Source organism: Eucalyptus grandis, chromosome 6 (genome assembly GCF_016545825.1).
Source record: "Eucalyptus grandis isolate ANBG69807.140 chromosome 6, ASM1654582v1, whole genome shotgun sequence".
Classification (NCBI taxonomy): domain Eukaryota; kingdom Viridiplantae; phylum Streptophyta; class Magnoliopsida; order Myrtales; family Myrtaceae; genus Eucalyptus; species Eucalyptus grandis.
In genome coordinates this window covers 19,180,707-19,204,190 of record NC_052617.1, presented here as the reverse complement: position 1 = coordinate 19,204,190, position 23,484 = coordinate 19,180,707, and the positions used below count along the sequence as shown (strand labels likewise).

At 41.1% G+C, this 23,484-nt stretch overlaps 3 protein-coding genes across 5 annotated transcripts; all 3 read right to left on the bottom strand.

Moving 5' to 3' along the window:
- LOC104451646 (dehydration-responsive element-binding protein 2D) lies at nucleotides 1-708 on the bottom strand. Its single transcript, XM_010066257.3, has one exon. The coding sequence runs from the start codon at nucleotides 706-708 to the stop codon at nucleotides 1-3; it is 708 nt and encodes a 235-aa protein (XP_010064559.1).
- Nucleotides 709-1,584: 876 nt separating this feature from the next.
- On the bottom strand, nucleotides 1,585-8,382 carry LOC104448794 (probable GTP-binding protein OBGC2). 2 transcript variants are annotated; one of them, XM_018876685.2, is made up of 12 exons: nucleotides 8,239-8,382; nucleotides 7,657-8,159; nucleotides 7,433-7,524; nucleotides 7,022-7,105; nucleotides 6,304-6,381; nucleotides 5,011-5,211; nucleotides 4,828-4,935; nucleotides 4,669-4,743; nucleotides 4,367-4,566; nucleotides 2,478-2,579; nucleotides 2,317-2,381; nucleotides 1,585-1,992 (listed from the first exon to the last, which is right to left on the bottom strand). In XM_018876685.2, exons 1-10 carry the CDS (start codon nucleotides 8,325-8,327, stop codon nucleotides 2,480-2,482), a joined length of 1,530 nt encoding a protein of 509 aa, XP_018732230.2. In that variant the 5' UTR covers nucleotides 8,328-8,382; the 3' UTR covers nucleotides 1,585-1,992; nucleotides 2,317-2,381; nucleotides 2,478-2,479. The 2 variants fall into 2 exon arrangements, with proteins under 2 accessions (XP_018732230.2, XP_010061002.2); XM_010062700.3 differs by having other exon boundaries at nucleotides 2,317-2,579.
- Nucleotides 8,383-10,696: 2,314 nt separating this feature from the next.
- On the bottom strand, nucleotides 10,697-13,333 carry LOC104448793 (lon protease 2). Of its 2 annotated transcripts, none has more exons than XM_010062697.3 (2): nucleotides 12,255-13,333; nucleotides 10,697-11,077 (listed from the first exon to the last, which is right to left on the bottom strand). In XM_010062697.3, exon 1 carries the CDS (start codon nucleotides 13,134-13,136, stop codon nucleotides 12,267-12,269), a length of 870 nt encoding a protein of 289 aa, XP_010060999.2. In that variant the 5' UTR covers nucleotides 13,137-13,333; the 3' UTR covers nucleotides 10,697-11,077; nucleotides 12,255-12,266. The 2 variants fall into 2 exon arrangements, with proteins under 2 accessions (XP_010060999.2, XP_010060996.2); XM_010062694.3 differs by having other exon boundaries at nucleotides 10,697-11,224; nucleotides 12,255-13,331.
- Between the last annotated feature and the right edge of the window lie 10,151 nt (nucleotides 13,334-23,484).

The following is a 23,484-nucleotide window of genomic DNA, read 5'->3' as shown; positions in this document are numbered from 1 at the left end:
TCACACGCACCAAGGGGACGGTAAAGAAGACTCCCAGGGGTTGCCATCTAGGAAATTCCCTGCGAAGTTGACAGGATCCTCCAGAACAGGAAAGTCCACGGACATTGCGGCCTCTTCCCATATTGACTCGTCCAAGAACGGCAAGTTCACGTTCAGGTTCCCCCACAGGTCATTTTCCTCGATGTTCTGTCCGAATTTGAGGTTGTCGGGGACTGGATCGACTGGATCATTACCTTGAGCCTGAAGGCCATCGTTAGAGATGGGCATGGCTTGGGTCACGGGAACAGGGGGCGCGCTTGGTGGATTAAGGACCAAGTTATGAAAGATTTGAGCTTGGTTTCCCAGGGGATGAACAGCTTGATTAGCGATAGTTGGAGCTGGGGCAGGAGGCTGCAGATTGGTGGTAGGCGCAGCGGCATACAGCTCGGGCAGGTTCAGCTTCGCCTCCAACCCGTACAGCTTCCGGGCAGCCGCGTCATAGGCAACTGCAGCATCATGGGACGTGTCAAAGGTCCCGAGCCAAAGTCGGGCCCCACGGTTGGGCTCCCGGATCTCGGCGACCCACTTGCCCCACGTCCTCTGCCGCACCCCCTTGTAGGAGCAAGAAGCGTTCTCAGGACCGCCTTTGCCTCTCATGCACCCCTTCCTGGAGCTCGCCTGGGCGGGCTTCCGGCCCTGCTTTCGCTCTCCCACCCCAGGCTTCAACATTCTCTCTCCCTCTCTCGAGAGCGAAAAACAAAGAAGGGAAAAACGCACCAAGACACCCTTCCCCAACACCCAAGGAAAAGGACCAGACGGTGGGGCAGAGACCGAGAGGGACTTAGGCAGTAAAGCTCACGGCTCGAAGGGCGAGCGCCTATTTATGTACTTGCCAGGTAAGACGAAAGCCCGGGGGCGAGGAGCAGATTAGCACCAACAACCGTAACGTGTCTGCGCAGTGACACGGCAGAAGATACTTGGCATCAGGAACAGATTGGTCGTGTCAAGAAGGAGGGTCCTCTGTTCATGTGGTCTAAGCACACTTGGCCCGGGTGGGCAAGAACAGAGAAGCAAATTCCGAATTTGCTCATTTTCATTTTCCTTTTCGCCTTTTTTTCCTTCTCTCTTTCCCGCGGGGAGGGATAGGACAATCGTCATTTATCTTCGGGGTTGGAGTTGCTCAAAAGAAACGACGGTTATAAGATAAGCCCGTGCGGGAGTTCCCAGGATATAAAAAAGAAAAATGAAAAAGAGAAGAGATTATTCTTATGACAAAAGTTTTGTAGTGATCCCTAAATACGTGGGGGCGTACGTAACATTTCACCAAAGACCGGGAAGCTTGAAGAACCTGGAAATGCGTGACAACCTCTGGATATCATAGTGCCTTTTGCCCCGCAAGGGTGGTCCTGTCCGCGCAGTTTCTCCTAGGCGTGGGGGGCCCACAAAATAGAGGGAGACTTCCGAGGAAGATCCCCTTCACATCGAACCATTAATTAATTACAATATATATATATATATACACACACATATATATTCTTTTTTGTCATAATCACAACATATTTCAAACGCCGAATTCACCGCATTTGCCCCTTTTGCACAGTTATGTAACTAATTCCAAAGGAGGAAAAAACTAGAGCAAGGCAGAGTACAGTGCATTCTCAATCTCTCTCTTCCAGTCAGAACACTTCAATGCAGAAGAAAATTAAGCACAAGATACAGATAAGCTAGTTCAAGTTACTGATGAGCATACTATAAAGTGAGCCGGGTATAAATTTTTACAGAGATAAAAACCGATTGAAGGAGGATGCTAGACGCTAGATAAGTCAAGAAAAGATAAAACTGGAGTTACCGCCTCATTCGTCGGGGTGACGGCATCGTTGACGCGATGAGAAATAAATTCCTCAACCACCGTCTGCCACTGTCGATTGACGAAAAACACCTCAAGATCGCAACCGATCTAAAATCGCGTCCCGTGACACGTCTCGAGCCAGTGACAACGGACGGAACCATTCCCTGCATGCATTGACATTTGCCGAACCCCATGCATGAGATTTCATAAATGCCAGAATCCACAATCTAATTCTGAGTTTACGTAGGTAAGGATGTCTTTAGTGCCATGTTTAGCAAGACACACCAGTCTGTTGATTCCACGGACTAGGTAAATGCATTTATTAAACTCAACAGAAATGGTAAGACATGATTAGACATATTGCAACGATAATGTCACGACAAAATCAGATCTGCATTGACTACAAGAAGATTAGAGAGATAGCTCGCATTTTGACTTACAAATATACAGATATATACTAGGAACTATATAAGGGTGACAGCAAGCACCTGATTTTCTTTGAGCCATGTCTGGGTCGGTCATTGCTAGATGTGGCATTCCAATTTTCCCGCGTCTGCAGGTACAGATGGCCAAAAAAGCCTACCACCTTAATGCATTCTAGCTCAAAACACGGTTCAAGAAACACCTCTAGGATTAGCAACCCCTTTACCATTATGATCTCAAAGCTAGTTCCAAGGGTTCATTTTGTTCCTTGCACTTCCTTAAAGCTGCTCTTATCTCATTCAGCATCTCATTTATTCTGATGCCTTTGCTGCATCAACCAACAGAAGGACAACAATTTCAGCTGTTGGAAGAAAATCTTCTAAGGAATTGAAAAGGTGATACCTTGCAAATTAAATTTTGGGACACGAGCATGGGAATGTCATAAAAATAAAAAAGCAAAAGCAAAGACATAAACAAGTTAAGTTTATTTTGTGGTGACCATCAAGATGAGAAAACAAACGCACCTCTAAAGAAAACATAAAGACGAGTTTCATTTTTCTCAGGGAGACATTCTAAAGCTGCATGCCAAAATTCATCAACATACTAAACAAGCAGTCCCACATGACTGAAAGACCAAGAAAGAAGATGTCTGTCATAGAGAAAACTATTCAATCATAACTTTAAAGTTTCACACTTCAATTGTGTCTGCATTAAAGCACAGGTGTTATGAGACTATAACACAACCGCAATGCAAGAAGAGCCTTGAGTTAAAAATATGTCTCTATTTCAGTAATCTCACTCTTATCCATGTACAAACAGACCTCCGTCTATGCCTGTTCACTTGCATAGATTGACACTATGTTTGTAAAGCTAAGGCTTTATTTGGGAAGTTGCGGTGGGGGGGAAAATCAGGGTGGAAAATTTTATAACATTTAAAGTTTTTCCACCCCAATTTTCATCCCCTCTCCTTTCTCTAGCTTCCAAGCGGAGTACAGGAGACCTACTAGACTACTGCTAAATTCAGTGAATCATAACTTCAATATGACCACATAAGGGAAGCAGAAGGGGATTATGAATAACAGAATCGTTGTGTAACTCATATGAACAGGGTAAAAACTTCCAATACATCCACAGAGAAATAGGGTAATCAAGCAAGCCAAAAAGTTCATTTTAGCCCAGGTTGCTTAACAACAGTACCCAACAAGAAATTCCACCTCATATCTGGTAAAAGGTTAACTACTTTTAGCATATTCATCACAGAAATAAAAAATCGAAAAGTTACTATTAGAAGCTTGAAAGAAAGTTCATGATAATCATTAAAGGGGGTTGACCAAAAGCTAGAGTGAAAGACACACCCCACAATATTGCAAGTAAACTTCCAAATTTGACTAAATATATTTTCAGCCTACTCTATTGCAGTCTGCACTCAACATGTTACACTGAAACAAAATCTATGAATGGGGTAAAAACTTCCAATACATCCACAGAGAAATAGGATAATCAAGCGAGCCAAAAAGGACATTTTAGCCCAGGATGCTGAACAACAGTAGCCAACAAGAATTTCCACCTCATATCTGGTGAAAGATTAACTACTTTTGGCATAGTTATCGCAGAAATAAAAAAAAATTACCATTTGTGATAATCATTAAAAGGGGGTGTTGACCAAAGGCTAGAGTGAAAGAAACACCCCACAGTATCACAAGTAAAGTTCCAAATTTGACTAAATATATTTTCAGCCTACCCTATTGCAGTCTGCACTCAACAAGTTACAATGAAACAAAATCTATGATGACCCACATTTACATTGCAACCAAGGCTTCTTTCTTCAATAAAATGAAAACTCCATGAATGTGTGTGTGCACATGCATGCGCACAATGTGTTTGTGAACACAAGCACATGTTTACATTAGTTAGTTAAAATTTAGGATTACATTATAGAACTGTGCATGTATGCTTGTAAATGCTAAAAGAACTCCAGACAAATAGCACAGGAATTACTAAATTTGGGCAGGAGGATACAGAAATTTAAGAATCTAAGACTAACTCTAAGAGAAGCCACAGCCCCCAAACCATACAGATTCAATGAAGAGAAATGAGAATGAGAACTGGTCTTACAGGACACTGACGGCTACAACAGCAAGAGGGGCTGGATAGTCCTCAATTTCTTTATCCCTTCTGACATCAGAAACATTTGAAGAAAGACTTTCCTCATTTTGACTGTCAGAAGAGCTAAACCTCATTTCTGACTCAGGTGGCTTCCTTTCAGAACCAATTTCTAGTATCTTTTGAGTCAAATAAGAAACTCTATCCCCAGCCTGTTATATAAGAAACCAGATTATAACTAGTGATCGGATATCCCAAAAACAAGGAAGAAAGGACATTATGTGAGAGAGGACATAAAACAAAAAGCCTCATACCTCGGGAAGGTCGATTTTATTTAAAACCACAATATATGGTCGTTCCAGGTAGTCAGGATTGTACATCCGCAATTCCTGCAAAGTCGATCATTAAGAGAATTTGGGCCACAATTAAGAGATGGGTAACTCTTGTTGGAATAGAAGCTCAATCAGATCTACCTCTTTCACAGTTCTGTAGTCATTCAACGGGTCCTCAGCTGCTGCATCAACTACATGGACTAATAGCCGAGTTCTCCTGAGATGCCTTAAGAAGTTGCGACCAAGGCCCTACATAGAAGATCAAATTAGCAAATTCATGGCCAGAGTAAACCGCATGACAATATGAAGAAGATAAAGTACTACCTTCCCAAGGTGTGCCCCTTCTATAAGACCAGGCAAATCTGCCAATGTAGCTTCAGATGAATACTTCCCAGCCCCTAAATTGGGGTCACCATCAAGGCGCCCAAGGTTCGGCATCAAAGTTGTGAATGGGTAATCAGCAATATCAGGTTTTGCACGTGTTATGGCTGCCAAGAGTGTTGATTTGCCAGCATTTGGAAGACCCTATACATAATCAAAACAATTTTTAGCAAAACGATACCTGATACAGACTCCATATACATGCTACATCAACATGAAAGGCTAGTAAACATGTACCAAAAGGCTCTTTTCTATGATCTAGGGTTGGCCCAGCTGTCAGAGACCCTTTCCAAGCCACTAACGCTGGGTCTAGCCTCACCAACCCCTACCACCTTGTCTAACCTAGAAGGAAGGTCAAACTCAAATCCCTTCTTTATAATTCTCCATTTATATTATATTTGAGTCAACTCAACTACAGTCCATTAAATACATATTGATGGCTGCAATTAATAGTCATTCAAATCATCTATCCTCACAATTACAAAGTCAAGTGCAGCTGCTTTAAGTATGATAAAAACTCATGCTTTCATAAGATTTGTGCCAAAAAGAGAGAGAGAGAGAGAGAGAGGGTGATAATGCAAGGGTACACATTCAACATTGTGGCTCAGGTATCTTGTACCGACTGCAAATCCATGATTTAAAGATTGAAAGCTGTAAGTAAGACCAATTTCCACCGAAGTCTCTAATTGAACCAGGTAAAAGCAACCGAACCATATGAACAACAGATGAAAGCATAAATGGGTGGAAACTGCAGATGAAAAGGGTTTTCCATTAATGTGGTTCTCAAGTTCAAGTCCATGTAGTCACTCACATAGGCACGCACCTGGACACACAAGTGCAAATCAAAAGATAGGCTTCAGTTTTCTGTCTCTGGTGGATGGTTCCGCAGTTCCATATAAAGAAGTCTAAACAAAAAATCTACAGATCACAGATTCAGCCCTAGTCTAGTGGTTTGCACACCCCTTTGGATATGTGGGAGGTGGGATATTAGGATCCCATCTCTCGAACAATGACCATAATGAATACTGGCTCGGTCCCAAGGAAGTTATGTGGAGGCCTAGGTCTAGGGGGGATGCATAGCCTGGGCTAGGTGGGGCTGCATGAAGAGAAAATATACAAATAAAAGCTTCAGAGTACAACCACAAGGCTAACACCAAAATGGAAGCTGAAATTATGATTTTACTACAAGTTTAATTTGTTCTCATTAGCTTTGCCCAACGGAAGAGTAAAACTCACCACTAAACCAACATCTGCCACAACACGTAGAATCAACTCCAAACTAACCTCTTCCCCAGGCTGACCAAGAACTAAAACCTGAAATTAGATAAAAATGATAAAGCAGGACATAAAGAAACAAATAATGTGGACGAAGAAAATGATATGACTTGCCAGCAGAATCACGTGAAAGTAAAAAAAGGAATCAAATTTCTGCAAAATTTCACAAGATCCATTGGAGAAAGACTACAATTAGGTGAGATCTACTGGAAGAAATTTAATGAACCGATACAATATCAACACTTGATGTCTCTAGGTGACATTAACACGGATCTATGGCATATAGTAGCATGCCTAAGCTCATATATTTTCAGCATGCTTCAAGCTTCAGTGTTACGAAGATTTCACAGTTAATAAAGCACAAAATGTAGAGTCATGGAAATCCAGTATCAACACAAGTACAAGCCATTCCCACGTCCAGATGCCAGTCTACCAAACCAAATGCAACTCAATGGTAGGGTAAGAAAGTGTCCAGCTAATGGAGATAAGCTGAAGTCAGCCTCAAGATCTCATACAAAAAAATTCGAAAAAAAGAAAGCCAGTGCTACTCAAGGACCGGCCTCCGTCAGAAAATATCAGACAATCAATGACAGAAACACGTTCATGTGAATCTCAAGTATTATTAATGCAAGATGATTATCAGCAGTCAATCTTGAGGATGGAGAGGCATTATTTATACCTTATCACTGTCATCTCTCATGACATTGGTCGTCAGTGTCATCAATTTCTTCCTTCTATGTTCAGGCATTTCTAACAAGCTAATCTGCCAACATACCAACTTATGTAAGAAGCCAACTTACAAAGATATCAGCTTAATAGAAAGCTCAACAGAATTCGTACTCATACTATGGGTGTAAGATCATGACAACTAACATTTCGCAACTTTTCAAATTGCTTAGATTCCTACCTTTTAGTATCAGCAGCCGCAATTCAAATTGCATATGGGAAAATGTAAATGTAAACCACGTTAAGAAAGGAGAAAGAAGCAATAACTTAACAGGAACATGCCAAAGCATTTATAGAAGGAAACACACAGATGCTTTCGACCACCAATTGACGTATCTAGTTATATTGAACTGAATTGACTCACCCCGCCTTGTCCACCTCTTGTGACAAGAACTTCATCCCCCGGATTTGCCAAATCAGCCAATAACTTCCCTCGTTTACGTTTGACAACTGTTCCTGGGATAGGATCACAGGAGTACACCAGAAAAAGACATGAAACTTGTTCACTAGAGAATGTATAGTAATAGTATCTGCTTCAAGAGACCAGAAGCAATCCTCTATTTAACCTAAATCAACAATTCCACCGACCTACAGGCACGGGAATGCGTAGAGTAGGAGCAGCGAACCCATTGTGCAATTGAGACGTCAAAACCCCCATGGCATCCACATTCCCGCCCCGCTTCGCGTTGTACCGGCTCCTCCCGTGAAACTCCAGCAGCGAATCCTTGGCCTCGTCCGCGTAGATCACCACGTCGCCCCCGTGCCCGCCCACCGGGAGCACGAGCGACCCGTCGAAGTCCCTCTTAAGCGAGCCACGCCTCTTCGCCTTCTCCTTCTCGCGCGTCTTGCCGGAGGCCCTCTCCTGGCCAGGCATGCCGAGAATCGCGCCGTGGCCCCCGTCCCCCGACCGCACGGTGACGACCGCCTGGTCGAAGTACTTGTGAGGCTCCCGCGCCAGCGAGGCCGGGGTCGGGGCCGCCGCCGGCGGTTCCTTGGCCCTAGCGAACCTGCCGCCGCTACCGCCGCCGCACACGATCGAGCGGTACCCGAGGGGGCGCGAGGGACGGCTTCCCTCCGCCCTCCGGCCGCACCTGCGCGCGCGCGAAGGTCGAATCAGGGAACGAAGCTCGGGGGTCCCTCTGAGGGAGGGATTCGAGAGAGGGGAGTTACCTGACGGGGAGGGAACGGCCGAAGAAGAGCGACGCGGCGGGGGAGGGAATGCAGCGGACGGGAGGTGGGGACTGAACCAGGGACGCCATTATCGGCAGCAGGCTTGAAGCAGAACGGAGGACGAGAACGAGCGAGGGAGAGATGGCGGGGGGGTTTGTGATTTAGGCGGGATTGCTTGGCAGAAGGAGGCCCGATGTTCGTTGATGATGCATGGGCCGGCCTGATAAAGTGTCCGAATGTTCGAGAACGAATGGGCCTTGGTGGGTTTTCCTCCCTTAGGGGTGAGCACCGGGATCGGTTCGGTCCGGTTCGAGTCCGGCTCAAGGCCGGTTCTTGATAGGATCGGTCAGGTTCCCCCAGACCAAGGTCGGAACAGCCGGTTCTATCTGGGAACTTTTTGTATTTGTTTTTGAAATCTCCTTTGGAAGAAACAGTTTCGCACCCATCAAAAATTTATATCACGCTCTTCAATATAAACAACAACAATATAATAACTTGTCCGACAAATATTTATATAGTGAAATAGTGTCGCTTCTATATTTTCTTTATGAAAACTTGGCCCAAAACATCAATGGGCGAATGCCCGGTTACCAACTAAGCATAGATTTTGATCCTTTACACTTTATTCGAAAGCAAAATGTTGATAGTGAAGGGAAATTCTCCTCAATGTTGTTTGGAATGGCAAAGATTGGGGATGAAAAGATTGACGAGTCGAAAATTGATATGTTTGGAAGGAGAAAGAAATTGAGAGGAAAGAAATATATTTATTTGTTAAATGACCTTATTGTGCCTATGCATAAGATGCTTTAAATAAATAATCTCACCTCATTAAATAAACTTCAGGAAAATCCGTGTTTACTATAGTGGTGGGACCCAAGTGCTTATTTCAGCATCCCAAATCTTCACTTAATTATTTTTATTCCTAGGCCCTCTCAAACACGGTATTTCATTTCTCCACCCCACTTTTCTTTCTATTCTCATTCCACTCCCCGGGAATACCAAATTTTCCAAAACAGAAGTTCAAAGTTTCGACGTTATTTGGTCCGGACAAAGTGTTACTCCTCTCTCCATTTGAAGTGTTTTTCACCGTTTTACATTTGATGTTTAATTTTTACCTAATACTATACACTTAAAATAAAAAAACCAGGACCTCTCAAAATAATTGAGAATCTCTTTTATATAGTCTTTTATTATTAGAAAAATGTTTCTTCGATTGGAAAGCTAACAACTCGTAATTAAAACTAAATCAGACCAAATAGATTTGACGTTCCATTTATATTTTGGGGTAAGAAAAGTTTTTCATTTAGGATCTGTTTGGCAACTTGCCAAATTGTAATAATTTACATTCTTTTATTTCCAGAAGTAGATTTAGAAAAAAAATTCGTTTGGTAAAATTTTTGTTTCCGAAAGTAGATTTGGAAATGTAATTGATAAGTTAAAAAAGTTGATTCTTTATCCTCAAGAACAATTCTAGAATCAACTAGCCTATTTTCTCTCTTTTTATTTTCTTTTTTCTTATTCTTCTTCTCTCTTTCTTCTTCTTCAATTGCCATCCACTGCCGCCGCCGATCATCGGCGATCAGTCGGATGAGGCCCAGCAAGCTCATCAGAGGTTCACTAGGCCAGGGTGAGGTCTAGCGAACTTGCCGGAGGCTCACCCAAGCCTCCCCCAGCGAGCCTTGCCCACCCATGGCTCGACCAGGCCTCACCCAGCTGTCGACGAGGCACGGCCTCGTTGAGGGTAGGGTCGCCGACCCTCATCTAACTAGTCGTTGGTCATCCCAAGGCCAACAACCAGCAACCTTAAAGAAGAAGAGGAGGAGAAAGAAAGGAAAAAAAGAAAAGAAGAAAAAATGAAAAAAGTAATAAAATTATTTAAAAATTAAAATAAATTAATTTGAATTTTAAGAGTGGTATCAAACGCAATTCTATTCCGGAAATTAAAATTTTAGACAGGTTATCAAACAACTTAAAATCTTAAAAATTATTTCCAAAAAAAAAATTAAAAAAAATAATAATTTATGATCAGAAATTATTCCCGGAATCAAACGTGTCCTTAACAAGGGCCACCCTCAAAAAAATTTACCGTTTGGAATCACCATAATACTTTTCATAATTCTTGATTATTTTTGTTTGGAAGCAAATCCCACTTTTTTTAACAATTTGAATATAAAAATTATTTAAAACGTGTGTGTATGTATACACACACATACATTTTGGGGAAAAATTCAAACTGCCTTTTCGGTTATTTATTGTGGTCCTTGAAACTTAACTTTAAAGGATAATAGCCGAAAGCGACCTTTGAGTTGTGCAGAGAATGATTCGCACATCACTGAGTAGTACCTAAAAGGCGGTTGCTTCTCTCACTCGGTTGCCAAAACAAGAAGCACTCAGTTCTTTCGAAGGGATGCCCAAGCAACTCCATCAAATTAAGAAAAATTCACAAAATGCCTAATCACATGATTAACTTTAGGCTAGTAACATGGATAGATCATATCATGACTCGCAGAAACAGTGGATCCGCAGGGTAGCTGACGCATGTGTATACCAACAACCGAAAATAAATGGATTTAATCACCTTGACATCTCGAAGTTCAGCTCTAGGAAGAATTCAACTGTTGATGCAGAACAGAAACATATACAGCAGGAGCTCTCATCATACACAGATCATGTTCAATGACATTACTCAGTAGCAGCAATAATCCGGATTCAGAACAATGATCTGCCGCTACTTTAGAACCCGCTCGAGATTGGAGAAGCTCTATGGTTTGCTATATTGGCCTGCACTTCTCTGAACTTGAACTTCTGTCTGCGCTTACTTTGTTGTTCAAGAGTAGGACTGCCAGATAAAGGACGGTCAGTTTTCTTGGATCCCCATCTCTTACCTTGAACAAGGAGTCTGATCATAGACAAACTGTATGGTGGCGATAATGATGATTGATACAACATAGCTAGAATCCCACCACAATCTCCTCAAGATGTTATGCTGAAAAAATTTGGAAAAAGTAAACAAAGGTCGATGGAGAAAACTGTGCTTCTGAATGCTAACACCACCAAAGTCGGGCTATTTTCATTTTGCCAACCTCAGATGATGAAATTTTTTACAGTCAACCTTACCATTAACTAGGAGCAAAATGCAATTTCACAGGCCCTTCTGCAAACAAAATATTTCAGTAGATGGAAAACATAAAGATCACCCCCCGCGTATGGATGAAAAATTCTCAGAAAGCTAACTTAGGTCCCTAATTGATCTGCTGAGCTATTTAAGAAGTGAGCCAAGTACAAGGTCTAGCATCCATCTGCTCCAACTAGCATTCACTTAAGAGGATTCACTTCAAATAATCAGTTTTGACAAATGGTTAAATATGCATTTCAAACATCAGAGAACATGGGGATAGGCAGTAAACATAGTTCATTTCGAACAAGTAAGAGGAAGATCAAGTGACCAAAGTCCCTCTTTTTTCAGGGCTAGATAGAAGATGAGAATAAGCCAGTAGAAACAGAGAAGGTGATGCCTTAATCATCCACCTACAAGCTGAATGCTCATTCACAACTAGATTCTAGATGGAAAATTTATAACATGTTTGTTTCTCTACTTTTTTCACGGAAGCTTTACATTTTCAATTCAAACTCAACAATCCATATTCAGCTCAGCAAAAATTAGAAAATGGGATTTTTACCATTTTACATTTTTACTATTTCAATGCCAATCCAATTGATAGCAGAGCAAGGCATGTTCTACTAGGCATGAAACTGCACTTCTTTCCTAAACATTCAGCATGCCAAATGTAGACCATGCTCAACATATGTACGAGTAAGCATATATCTTCCAATTCAAGGACCCTGCTTCACTTCCGCATTCAATCCGAATTCTACCCTCAGAATAAGCCAATCACCCCAAGCAACAAGTACAAATTCCATTGCCACCCAGTCAACATTTTGTAATGACCAATCTCCAATCGTTTCCAACAAAAAGGAAATCTATATAACAATTGTAAAGCTAAATCGAAACCAACCTCTGGAATCGATCACGAAGATGGGAACACATCCTTCACCGCGGAAGCAGCGGTCAAGTAATTGAGCGTGTTCCTCAACGTCTCCTTCTCCCTCCTCAGCCTCGCAGCGGTATCCTCCAGCTCGAGCAACGCCTGCTGCTCCCTAGGAGCGCCCTCGAACGTGCTCCCGACGAAGAACGAGAACGGCGTCGGGAACTGATTCTTCCTAAGGTCCTGCACCTCCTTCTCTCCCTTCCCGTTCAATCGATTCGACAGCCTGATCACGTCCTTCATGTACGCCTCCACTTCGCCGGCCAGCGACTCGAGGTCGTCGCCCCCGTCGCTAGACGGCCTGTCCTCGAGCCAATCGACCCGGGCGACCAGGTAGGGCCTCGTGCGGACGATGCCCGTGACCCGGAACCGCTCCTGCCCCTTGCAGATGAGGAAGAACCGGTCGTCGGCGAGGCGCTCGTGCTTGACGACCTCGCCGACGCAGCCGACGTCCGCGGTGCCGGAGGCGGAGTCGGCGTACACGACGCCGAAGCGGAGGTCGGTCTGGAGGAGCGTGTGCATCATCATCCGGTACCGGAACTCGAAGATCTGGAGGGGGAGGACCGCGCCGGGGAAGAGGACGAGGGGGAGGGGGAAGAGCGGGAGCTCGGCGGCGTCGGAGGAGGACGCGGGGCCGGCGCGGCGGTTCTCCGGGGACGAGGAGGAGGCCGAGCACCGGAGGGAGCCCGGCCTCCGCCGGCGCCGCCGGTGGCGGGGGAGGCAGAGGCGGGGAGGGGCCAGGGAGGAGAGATTGGGACATGGGTTCGGCACGGCGGCGGCGGCGGCGGCGGCGGGAGGGGAAGAGATTCTGAGGGGAGGAGAGGGGGGAGGGCAGTGAAGAGGGAAGGCCATTGCTGATGGGCTAGAGAGAGAAAGAGAGAGAATTTTGCAGTTAGCTGAGGAGAGAGAGAGCAGCCATTGCTGAGCTTCGGCGGGGACTGTTGCTGGCCGAGGGGATGTTGTGTGGACGGCGATGGGCCACCTACAAGATTTTGGGGGTGGACCCTTCGATTTGGTGCGCCGTCGATGGTGCTCTCGACTCTTCAGTAGAGGCGGAGATCTTTAGGGTGAACATGGTTTCATGATAAAAATCGGGGAGCACCGGTTCGGTTTCAAATTTCAATGTATTCCGGTCTGATTTCCGGTTCCATTTTCTCGAGAACCGCCGGTCCTCACCAAGAACCAACACGTGGAATCGAATCGGATTTATATTTGATGTTATTTCCTTTTATAATGACGATATCTTGTGTGAAAGATTTCCTTTTATTTTTTTTTTGGTATTATATCAACAGATGTTTTCTTGACTAAATTTTGTCATATTATTTGAATGTTAAACTTGTGGTTCTAATACTTTCTATGAATAGTCTTTGATCCCTTATAACTGCCTATAAAGATACTTGTGTCACTCATTGCTTGTGTTTGAATTTTTCTTTCACCAGCTGCGTTTGGGTGAAAATAATCCTTTATATTTAGAAGGGCAATATAGACTTAGGAAAATTAGGGAATGTTGTTTTAAAAATTGCAAAAAAAAAAGAGAGAGAGAGAAGAAAACAGTTCTATGATCTTTGTGTAAATTGTTTTTTTGAATCCTTGTGTTAATTTCAAGGTTTGGACTCCCCATCTCTTTCCATTCAATCAAAAGTGACTTCGATTGATAAATCAATAAGGTATTGAACATGAGTCTCCTTTACCTGTGCATCCTTCGGATACCTACACGAAACATTATGGAGTTACTAGTATTAAAAATAGAATAATTGATATGTGCTTGTGTTTGTTACGAAGAAAATCAAGTCAATATATAAATAAGGTAGATTTACTTTTGGTAATGAACAATGACATTGTTTTTAAGGCGATGTATATTAGCCATTAGACATTATATTCATCACCATACTTGGAATATGTTTGAACCATAGTGTTAAGGAGAGAAAAGTCACCTATCAATCGATGATTGAATGTAAACAAGAATAAATTCAATTCATAGCCATAAATTCACATGTTGCCCGTAAGTTCTAATCGCATTTTTTTCCCCTTAAGAAAATAACATCAATGCATGTGATCAAAAAGTTAAGGCAAAAAAATGAACTTGTTAGACCCTAAAATTAATCTTGAGACTTGTGACAAAGTAGATTTTAAATTCTCAATTTGTAAGAAATCTAAAATCGCTCATCCCAATCATTATGTCATCAAATTAATTATATTTGGGGATGGAGCACGAGTCCCTATCTTGACTTGACCCAAGGCCTTTTGGTAGAAACTTGCATCACGTATCTTGACTTGACCCGAGGCCTTTTGGTAGAAAATTGCATCACACACGGCCACTCTTAACTAGACTTAGACCCAATTGTGAGCTCCCATCCACGCGTTGCTTGAGCCATAAAAGGTCGAAGACTGATATAGCTAGTACAAGTACCTAGAGGGGGTGAATAGGTATATAAAAGATTTTTCTCGATAATTGCACAATACTAGACAGTTGATGGATTTGAGACAAACGATAATCAAAGTAAGACTAAGAGAAGAGAAAATTGAACACGCGGTTTATAGTGGTTCGGCTTATGTCAAGCCTACGTTCACTCTTTCGCACCGACGCCTATTGGCTGATTCCACTATGAACAAAGAGATGTTACGGTGTTGTTCTCCCTTGCTTTCTCGATGTAGATGATCTACCACACTCGTTCAAGGTATCACTAAGTATAGACACTCTCGTGTGTACAATTTTGCTCGAATGTATCGACTAATAATCAAGGTACTTTAGACTCGGAATTTCTCTATCGATCATGCACTAAAGCAACTAGAATGTCTTCATTTTATACTCCTTTATCGCCATCATATCCGTTGGCACTTACCAAAGGAATTCATCCAATCTACCCGTTGGACGGAATCAATCAAGAAGATCATTCGAGCTATTAAAGGAACCTGACGATAGCCCATCAATCATGTTCGCCCATACAATCAGGATCTTGGTTTCCAAGAATAGAACCTTCCAAGAATATTTCGTCGACCATCGGATCTTCAAACGATCTTGATTACAAATAAAAGAATCCGTTATATTTATCCAGCCAAGAGATCTTCTCTAAAGGATAAGACCAAATCCTAAACCAAATACTTTGGCTCTGGATTGCCTTCGTCACTAGATTAGAAACACTATCAATGAGAATAGACTTAAGTCTTGAGTCTTGAGTCTGGTGATCTAAAAGTCTTCAGACTCTAAACAGAAGATCTGTACTTATCTAAACTAGACTGATAGAAACGTTTTGTCAGCTTCAAAATATTCTGGAAAGATTTCTCCAACAATCTCCCCATTTTTGATTATGACAAAACTTTCCTGTAGATTTGAACAACTTTGACCTGCAAAACATTACTCAAGCAATATGGCTATCTCATAAAATAAATCAACCAAACTCTACACCCACAGAAAATTGGTTAGTTTTCATGAGTAAGACCATATAACAACACTTGATATAAATGCAAACAGTCAAACATCAAAATCCACACAAGTCAGTCAAATTCAAGTTCACACCCAAGTCATACTCAAATATTCAAACACGTCAAAGTTTAAAGAGTTTAAAGAGTTCAAATTGCAATTCTCCCCATTTTTGTCATCATTAAAAAGGTGAGAAAAAATCAAGTCTTCTTGGGAACGCGCACAACTGAAATCTCCCATCAATTGAACGATGCCTTCCAGCCTCTTCAAGTCTTCCCGTAGATGAGCCACCTCTTCTCCTTTGGCATTGGCTTGAATTTGAAGAGCGAGGGCTTTCATTTGATCTCGCGGGGTGACAAGATGCTTTTCCAGCATTCTTCATGACTTGAAGTTCACATTCCGAGCATAGATTTGATCCTGCATTTCCGTAAGAACATCAAGAATACAACGAAAATCTGCTGTATTGTCCGTCTGTGTGCTTGCATTTGCTCTTTCAGATGGAGTGAAGGCAGACGATGGAACTTCGTTGTAATCAAGCAAATTTGGTGTTGACGTATCATGTCCTTCTTTAGGCATTTGAGAAGCCTAAAAATCTTCTGGATTTGCTGGTGAGCGACTCACACCTTCACTGTTGACAGCATGTGGTGTAGTCCTTCCTTGCTCGCCATCTCCCCTTGTCTCTAGGACCTCAATTGGGGAAGAGTGATGGTCATGCTCTTCTGCGCCTTGATTCCCTTCCTCTGCAGCTTCATCTGCAGACTTTTCTTTTTTTGCTTCTCCTTCTTCTGTAGCTTCTTTCTCTTTCTCTTGTTGCTCCTCTGCTTCTCTGTTCTTTGCTTGTCCCTCTTCTTCTCTCTGTTCTTTTTCTTCTGCTTCTTTTCCCTTCTTCCGTTGTTCGTTGATTCGGAGTACGTAACGTCTGGTTCTTTTCAATGCGGGGATAGTGAGATCTTCATCTTCATCTTCATCCTCCAAGATAAGAGTTCTTTTCTTTTGGATGAGGCACCAATGGGCTCCTTCCCTTTTTCTTTGATGCGAAGATCTTTGGAGTCTTCACTTTGAACTTCTCCATTGCCTTACTAAGCTCTTTCAGACGCATTTTAGTCAGCATTTTCAAACCCACCACCATTTTATCGCATGGTCGAACACAAAGAGTATGTGTAGGTTCAATGTTCAAGTGTCTGAAGATCTTGGTCACAAGACCTGGATAAGGCAATTGGCCATTGTCCTTCACCATTTCTCTGTACATGTGAAAGAGAATGGTGTGAGGGAGAGAGAACTTTTCCCCGAATTGATCGCATACATCAATTTTGCCTCGGAATTAGACACATCAGTCTTTGATGTAGACTTTGGCCTGATACAGTTGATCACAATTTTGTGAAGCAAAATGTTGATGGCATGCATTCTTGAATAGGTAACTCTTCCTTCTGTACTCCTGTCTTTGACAAGTTCCAGAGTGGTACGAGCGATTGAAACCTTGATTGGTCTATACCGTCCTCTTTCAACTCCAATTATATCTACCAACATGTCCACATCCACCTCATAGACTTGGTCTCGAACACTGAATGATATTCTATTCGCATCCAAAAAGCTAAGATTCGAATAGAAGTATGCTGTTAATTGCGCATAACCGTCGTGGTATCGGAGCATAATTGCTCAAGTTGAAGCAGATTTAACTTCTCCCTTAAGTTCACATTAATGGCATCCAAGAAATCGAAATCAACACTCCTGGGGTTTATCACCCCTCGTTTCAACAGTCTAAAGAACAGATTCTCTTGTTCCTTCGATTTAAACAAATCCTTTCTTTTTCCTTTCACCTTCGCAAAGAACTCCCATTAGAGGTTGAAATTCTCGAACATTTTATCATCATCGTTCCCGTCGGTGGGATTCGGTCCCGATACACGAGGGTCACTTGGAATATTCGCAAGTGCTTCCTCGGCCTTTCCTTTGGGAGCAATTCCCAAATCCTCCATTCGTCGCGAAATAGATACTCATTCCCATAATTCTTATCTTTAAGGAAATCATCTATATAGTTCAACGGAGTCCCAATGCTCTTCATTGCACGATAGAGCTTGTAAATAAAAGAGGGTTTTTGGACTCTTACAGTCTCGCGTCCTCGATTATTTCTTCCTCCTGTTGATGACTCACATCTTGTGGGGTAGATGATGAAGAGTGACGTGGTGGAGAGTGAATCGGGCTCTGTTGCTGACTCGATAAATCTTCATCTTCTGTGAGATCGAAATGGGTAGGTCCCTCCCTCATTCTCTGTGGTCCCATGTTTGCGATTCTTGAAGACTTTCTCGATGAAGACATCCTTTCTTGTCATTGAAAGATTCCTTGACTCGCTTTCCCAAGAAAAGATGACAACTTTCTCGAAGATAAACACGAAGTAGAAACAGGATTGGGAGGAGAATGCCTTTTAGGGTTTTGAAGTGTAAGCGAGGAAAACTGTATATATATAACTCAGTTTAAAAAGGAAAAATCAATCGGCACAAAGGAAAATGAACAGACGTCTCTTTTAAAATCAATAACTACCAAATAGAGGTTAATCCCTTTTGAAAGACAAGATTCAGTTTTTCATGGAAATTATAAACTAATGATTGTACCTTTTCAAGATTGAATATAATAACAACTTACAGTCTATAGCCATGAATGTCTGAGTCTGAGGGTTGGAGAGTCTCTAGACTTTAACTTCCTCAAGCTTCAAAATGTTGAGTCTGAAGAGTCTCTAGACTTTAACTCCCTCAAGCTTCAAAATGTTGAGTCTTGAACGGATGAAATCGAATTGATTTTTCTCCAAAGGCTTTGTGAATATATTCGCTAGTTGATTTTTTGAATCAACAAATTGAATTGAGATTTCTCCATTTTGAACATGATCTCTAATGAAGTGATGGCGAATCTCTATATGCTTTGCTCTTGAGTGAAGGATTGGATTTTTAGTGAGATTGATTGCGCTAGTGTTGTCACATCTAATCTTTGTGCATGAGTCTTCAATTCCAAAGTCTTGTAGCTGTTGTTTTATCCATAGAATTTGCGAACAGCAACTTTCAAGGGCTACATACTCTGCTTCTATTGTTGAAAGAGCCACAGTGCTTTGTTTCCTTGAAAACCAAGACACTATCCTGCTTCCAAGCAACTGGCAAGTTCCCGAAGTGCTCTTTCTATCAACTCTGCAACCGGCCAGATCTGCGTCTGAATATCCCAGAAGATTAAAGTCTCCCTTCTTAGGATACCAAAGATCGATGCTTGATGATGAAGCAACGTATTTGATAATACGTTTCACAACACTGAGATGGGATTCTCTAGGATCTGATTGAAACCTAGCACAGATGCAAACACTCAACAAAATGTCAGGTCTAGAAGCAGTAAGATAAATAAGTGAACCAATGATGCTCCTGTACAGCTTTTGATCAACTTTCTTCCCTTCTTCATCTTTGTCTATCTTCAAAGAACTTGACATCGGTATATCGGTCTTTTTGCACTTTTCCAGTCCAAACCTTTTGACAAGATCATTAGCATATTTTTCTTGATAAATAAAAGTTCCTTCCTTCAATTGTTTTACTTGAAGACCAAGAAAAATGTTAACTCTCCCATCATACTCATTTCAAACTCATCCTGCATAGACTTAGAAAATTTCTTGCACAGATTTTCATTAGAGGATCCAAAAATAATATCATCCACATATATTTGAACAAGTAAGAAACTTTTGTTTTCCTTTTTGATAAATAAAGTTGTATCTACTTTACCTTTGACAAAACCATTTTGTATTAAGAACTTACTTAGTCTATCGTACCAAGCTCGAGGTGCTTGCTTTAAACCATACAAAGCCTTTTTCAGTCTGAAGACTGAGTCTCGCTTCTTTGGGTCTTCAAACCCTGGTGGTTGTTCCACATAAACTTCCTCATGGATAAATCCATTTAGGAAGGCGCTTTTGACGTCCATTTGGAATAACCTGAAATTCTTATAACAAGCAAACGCAAGTAATAGTCGAATAGCTTCTAACCTTGCTACTGGTGCGTAAGTCTCATCATAGTCTATTCCTTCTTCTTGCATATATCCCTTGGCCATAAGTCTTGCTTTGTTTCGTACGACTCTTCCTTTCTCATTCATCTTGTTCCTAAACACCCATTTAGCTCCAATAACAGTTTTACCTTTTGGTTTGGATGTCAATTCCTAGACATCATTAATGTTGAACTGTTTGAGCTCTTCTTGCATAGCTTCAATCCAGCTTTCATCAGATAAAGCTTCTTCTATGCTCTTTGGTTCAATTTCAGAAACGAGAGCCACAGCATTAGACTCTTCTCACCTTTTGGATCTGGTGCGAATTCCTTCATTAATCTCGCCGATAATAAGATCTTTGGGATGACTGGACTTATGCTTCCAGTTACTTGTTGATTTGTCTAGTTGATGATCTCTCTCTTTATTTGGATCTTCACGAACAACCTGATGCTAGTCTTCCAGAGTTTGAGATGCTTCTTGAGTTGTAAGCTTTGGAGGGTCTGGAGCAGGTTCAGACTCTTCTTGATGAGTCTGACTTGATTCATCTTGCGTTGAGTCTTGAAATTTGACATTCATTGACTCCTCCACGACGGGCTCTTCTTGTTATAGACTCGTAGGCTTTGCTTGATGTAGAATATCCAAGGAATATACCTTCATATGATCTTTCTTCAAACTTACCAACTCGATCTTTTGCATTTTTCAATATAAAACATTTGCAACCGAATACATGAAAGTATGAAACAATAGGCTTCTTATCTTTGAATAACTCATAAGGGGTTTTCTCTAGAATAGGTCTTAAGAAGACTCTATTGATGATATAGCATGCTGTTGAAACAAATTTTCTTCCCAAAATCGTGAAGAAATCTTACTTTCAATTAAAAGAGTTCTAGCCATTTCTTGAAGAGATCTATTCTTTCTTTCCACAACTCCATTTTGCTGAGGAGTATATGGAGAGGAGAACACATGCTTAAAGCCGATTCATCACAAAATTTTCTAAAATCTTGATTTTCAAATTCACCTCTATGATCTGTTCTTATACTTGAGATAACACATCCTTTTTCATTTTGAACATTTTTAGCAAATTTTTTAAAATACGAGAAGGTTTCGGACTTACTTGCAAGGAAATATACCCAAGTAAAATGGGAGTAATCGTCCACAATTACTAGGCAATATTTCTTACCTCCAATACTCTGTGTTCTGGTTGGTCCAAAGATGTCCATATGCAGCAACTGTAGTACATGATTAGTAGAGACATGATTTATTGGCTTAAATGAATTTCTTACATGCTTTCCCAGAATACATGGAGTGCATGGATCAGTCTTTTGATAAGGTAATTTGGGTAGACCTCGAACAAGCTGCTTTGATGAGATTTTGGCTAATTGCTTCATGTTGACATGACCAAGCTTTCTGTGCCATAAGCTTGCTTCGTCTTGAATTGAGATAAGACATTGCGATTCATTTGGTTTCACATCCAGAAGATAGATGTTTCCATGTCTTCGACCCATGAAAGACTGAGTAGAGTCTTTACTTATTCCAGAACATATTCCTTCTTGAAAGAAGATCTTAAAACCAGTATCTCACAATTGACTAATACTAAGAAGATTGTAATTGAGTCCTTCCACTAAGGAAATATTACTTATTGTGAGATTTCCAATTTTCACAGTTCCAAATCCCACAATACTTCCTTTGTTGTTTCCTCCAAATGAAACTTTTCCACCATTTACTTGAGCAAGCTTTATAAAACAATTTGAGTCTCCCCCGTCATGTGTCTTGAGCATCCACTGTCAAGATACCACTTTACCTTTTTCTTGACGGAGACCTACATTTAAAATAAAGTCTCAAGCTTTCTTTGGTACCCAAACTTTCTTGGGTCCTTTGGTGTTAGTAAGATAAGCAGTATTAGCCCATATTTTCTTAACAGGTTTCCAAACCATAGGACACTCTTTTTCAAAGTGATCCTGACTGTTACACTTTGAACATCTGAGAGCATTTCTACCTACAGACTTTACAAAAACTTTCTTGAAATGATTTTTGTAAGCCTCTCTCGATGGTCTTTTCTTAATTCTTTCTTTTACTTTAGGAAAATCAATCAAGGGAATTGTGTCTGCTGTCATACCTAGATCGGACTTATTGAAGTAAGGTCTTTGAGCCGAAAGAATTTTTTCAAGTTTTTCGACCTATTGAAAATTTCTTTGAAATATTTGATAAGTCAGTTTTTAAAAGAGCATTTTCTTTTAAAAGATTATCTTCATTTTCTTTAAGAGTGGAAACAAATCAAGTCTAGACTTTTAACTCTTTCTTCTAAAACGTTTTCCTTTTGTTTTAGAGCTGAGTTTTCTTTTTTAAGTTCGGAAATTATTTTGAGAGAAGTCTTAAGACTAAAACACAGTTCATCAATGTATTTAGAAACTTTGACAGGAATTTTAAAATTACTTGCCTCAAATTCACTGTTTGAGTCTGATCCAGAGTCTAAGTCTGATTGTGCCATCAGACATAGATTGGCATATTCATTATCACTTTCTTCACACTCTGTATCACTCCAAGTTTCGGCTTTGAAAGCTTTTCGAAATTTTTCAGCTTTTCCTCTCTTCTTCTTCAGAAGAGGACAGTTGGGTCTGATGTGTCCATTTTTCTTACATTCAAAGCAGACTACATCTTTGTTTGGTTCCTCATCATCAACAGACTTGGTCTGCTATCTTTGAAAGCTTTGTTTCTTTGAGTTGAACCTTCTTCCTTTTCTATTTAATTTTCTGAATCTTCTTATCATGAGAGCAAGCTCCTCATCGTCCATATCATCTTCGAAATCTCGTATCATCGTAATCATCATTTGATTTTAATGCAATGGATTTCTTACCTTTTGGATCTTCATCTTCATTGATCCGTTCCACTTCATAAGACCGAAGAGTTCCAATCGGCTCGTCGACGATAGTGGCATAATTCTTTGCATATCTCTTATCGAAGTCTTTATGTGATTCCAATCCTTGGAGAGTCCACGCAAAGAGCTTGTTTACTTTCATGGGATCGAAATTGTTTGTCATTGATTCTCAAGACCATTGACAATATCGGTAAAACGGCTAAACATGTCGGTTATAGATTCTCCCTGGTTTCATTTTGAAAGCTTCATATTGACTAGAAGAATGTTAATTCTGGTTTCCTTCACTCGATATGTTCCTTCATAGGTGATATGCAATATGTCCCAAACTTCTTTTCTTTGTAACACAAGAAAATATTCTATTATATTCAGTTGGTGACAAAGCACAATATAAAGAGTAAATTGCTTTTGCATCGAGTGCTTGTCTCTTGATTATCTCTTCCTGAGTCATTCCGCTGGTCTCAACAGTTTTTTTTCCTCTTTTAGAGACTGATGCAATTGTAGGAGTAATTCCTTTTTCTACAACGTCACATTCCAGAGGATCCTTTGATTGTAAGAAAGCTTTCATCTTGTTCTTCCAGATGTTGTAATCATTTCCATCAAAGTAGGGCGGTCTGGTATTGCTTTGCCCTTCTATCAGCCCTGGTGCTAGCATACTAGCCATGGATCTTTTACTACGAAGTAAAACACTTCAAATAAAGTAAGTACACAGGCTCTTATACCAATTGATATAGCTAGTATAAGTACCTAGAGGGGGTGAATAGGTATATAAAAGATTTTTCTCAATAATTGCACAATACTAGACAGTTGATGAATTTGAGACAAACGATAATCAAAGTAAGACTAAGAGAAGAGAAAATTGAACACGCGGTTTATAGTGGTTCGACTTATGTCAAGCCTACGTCCAC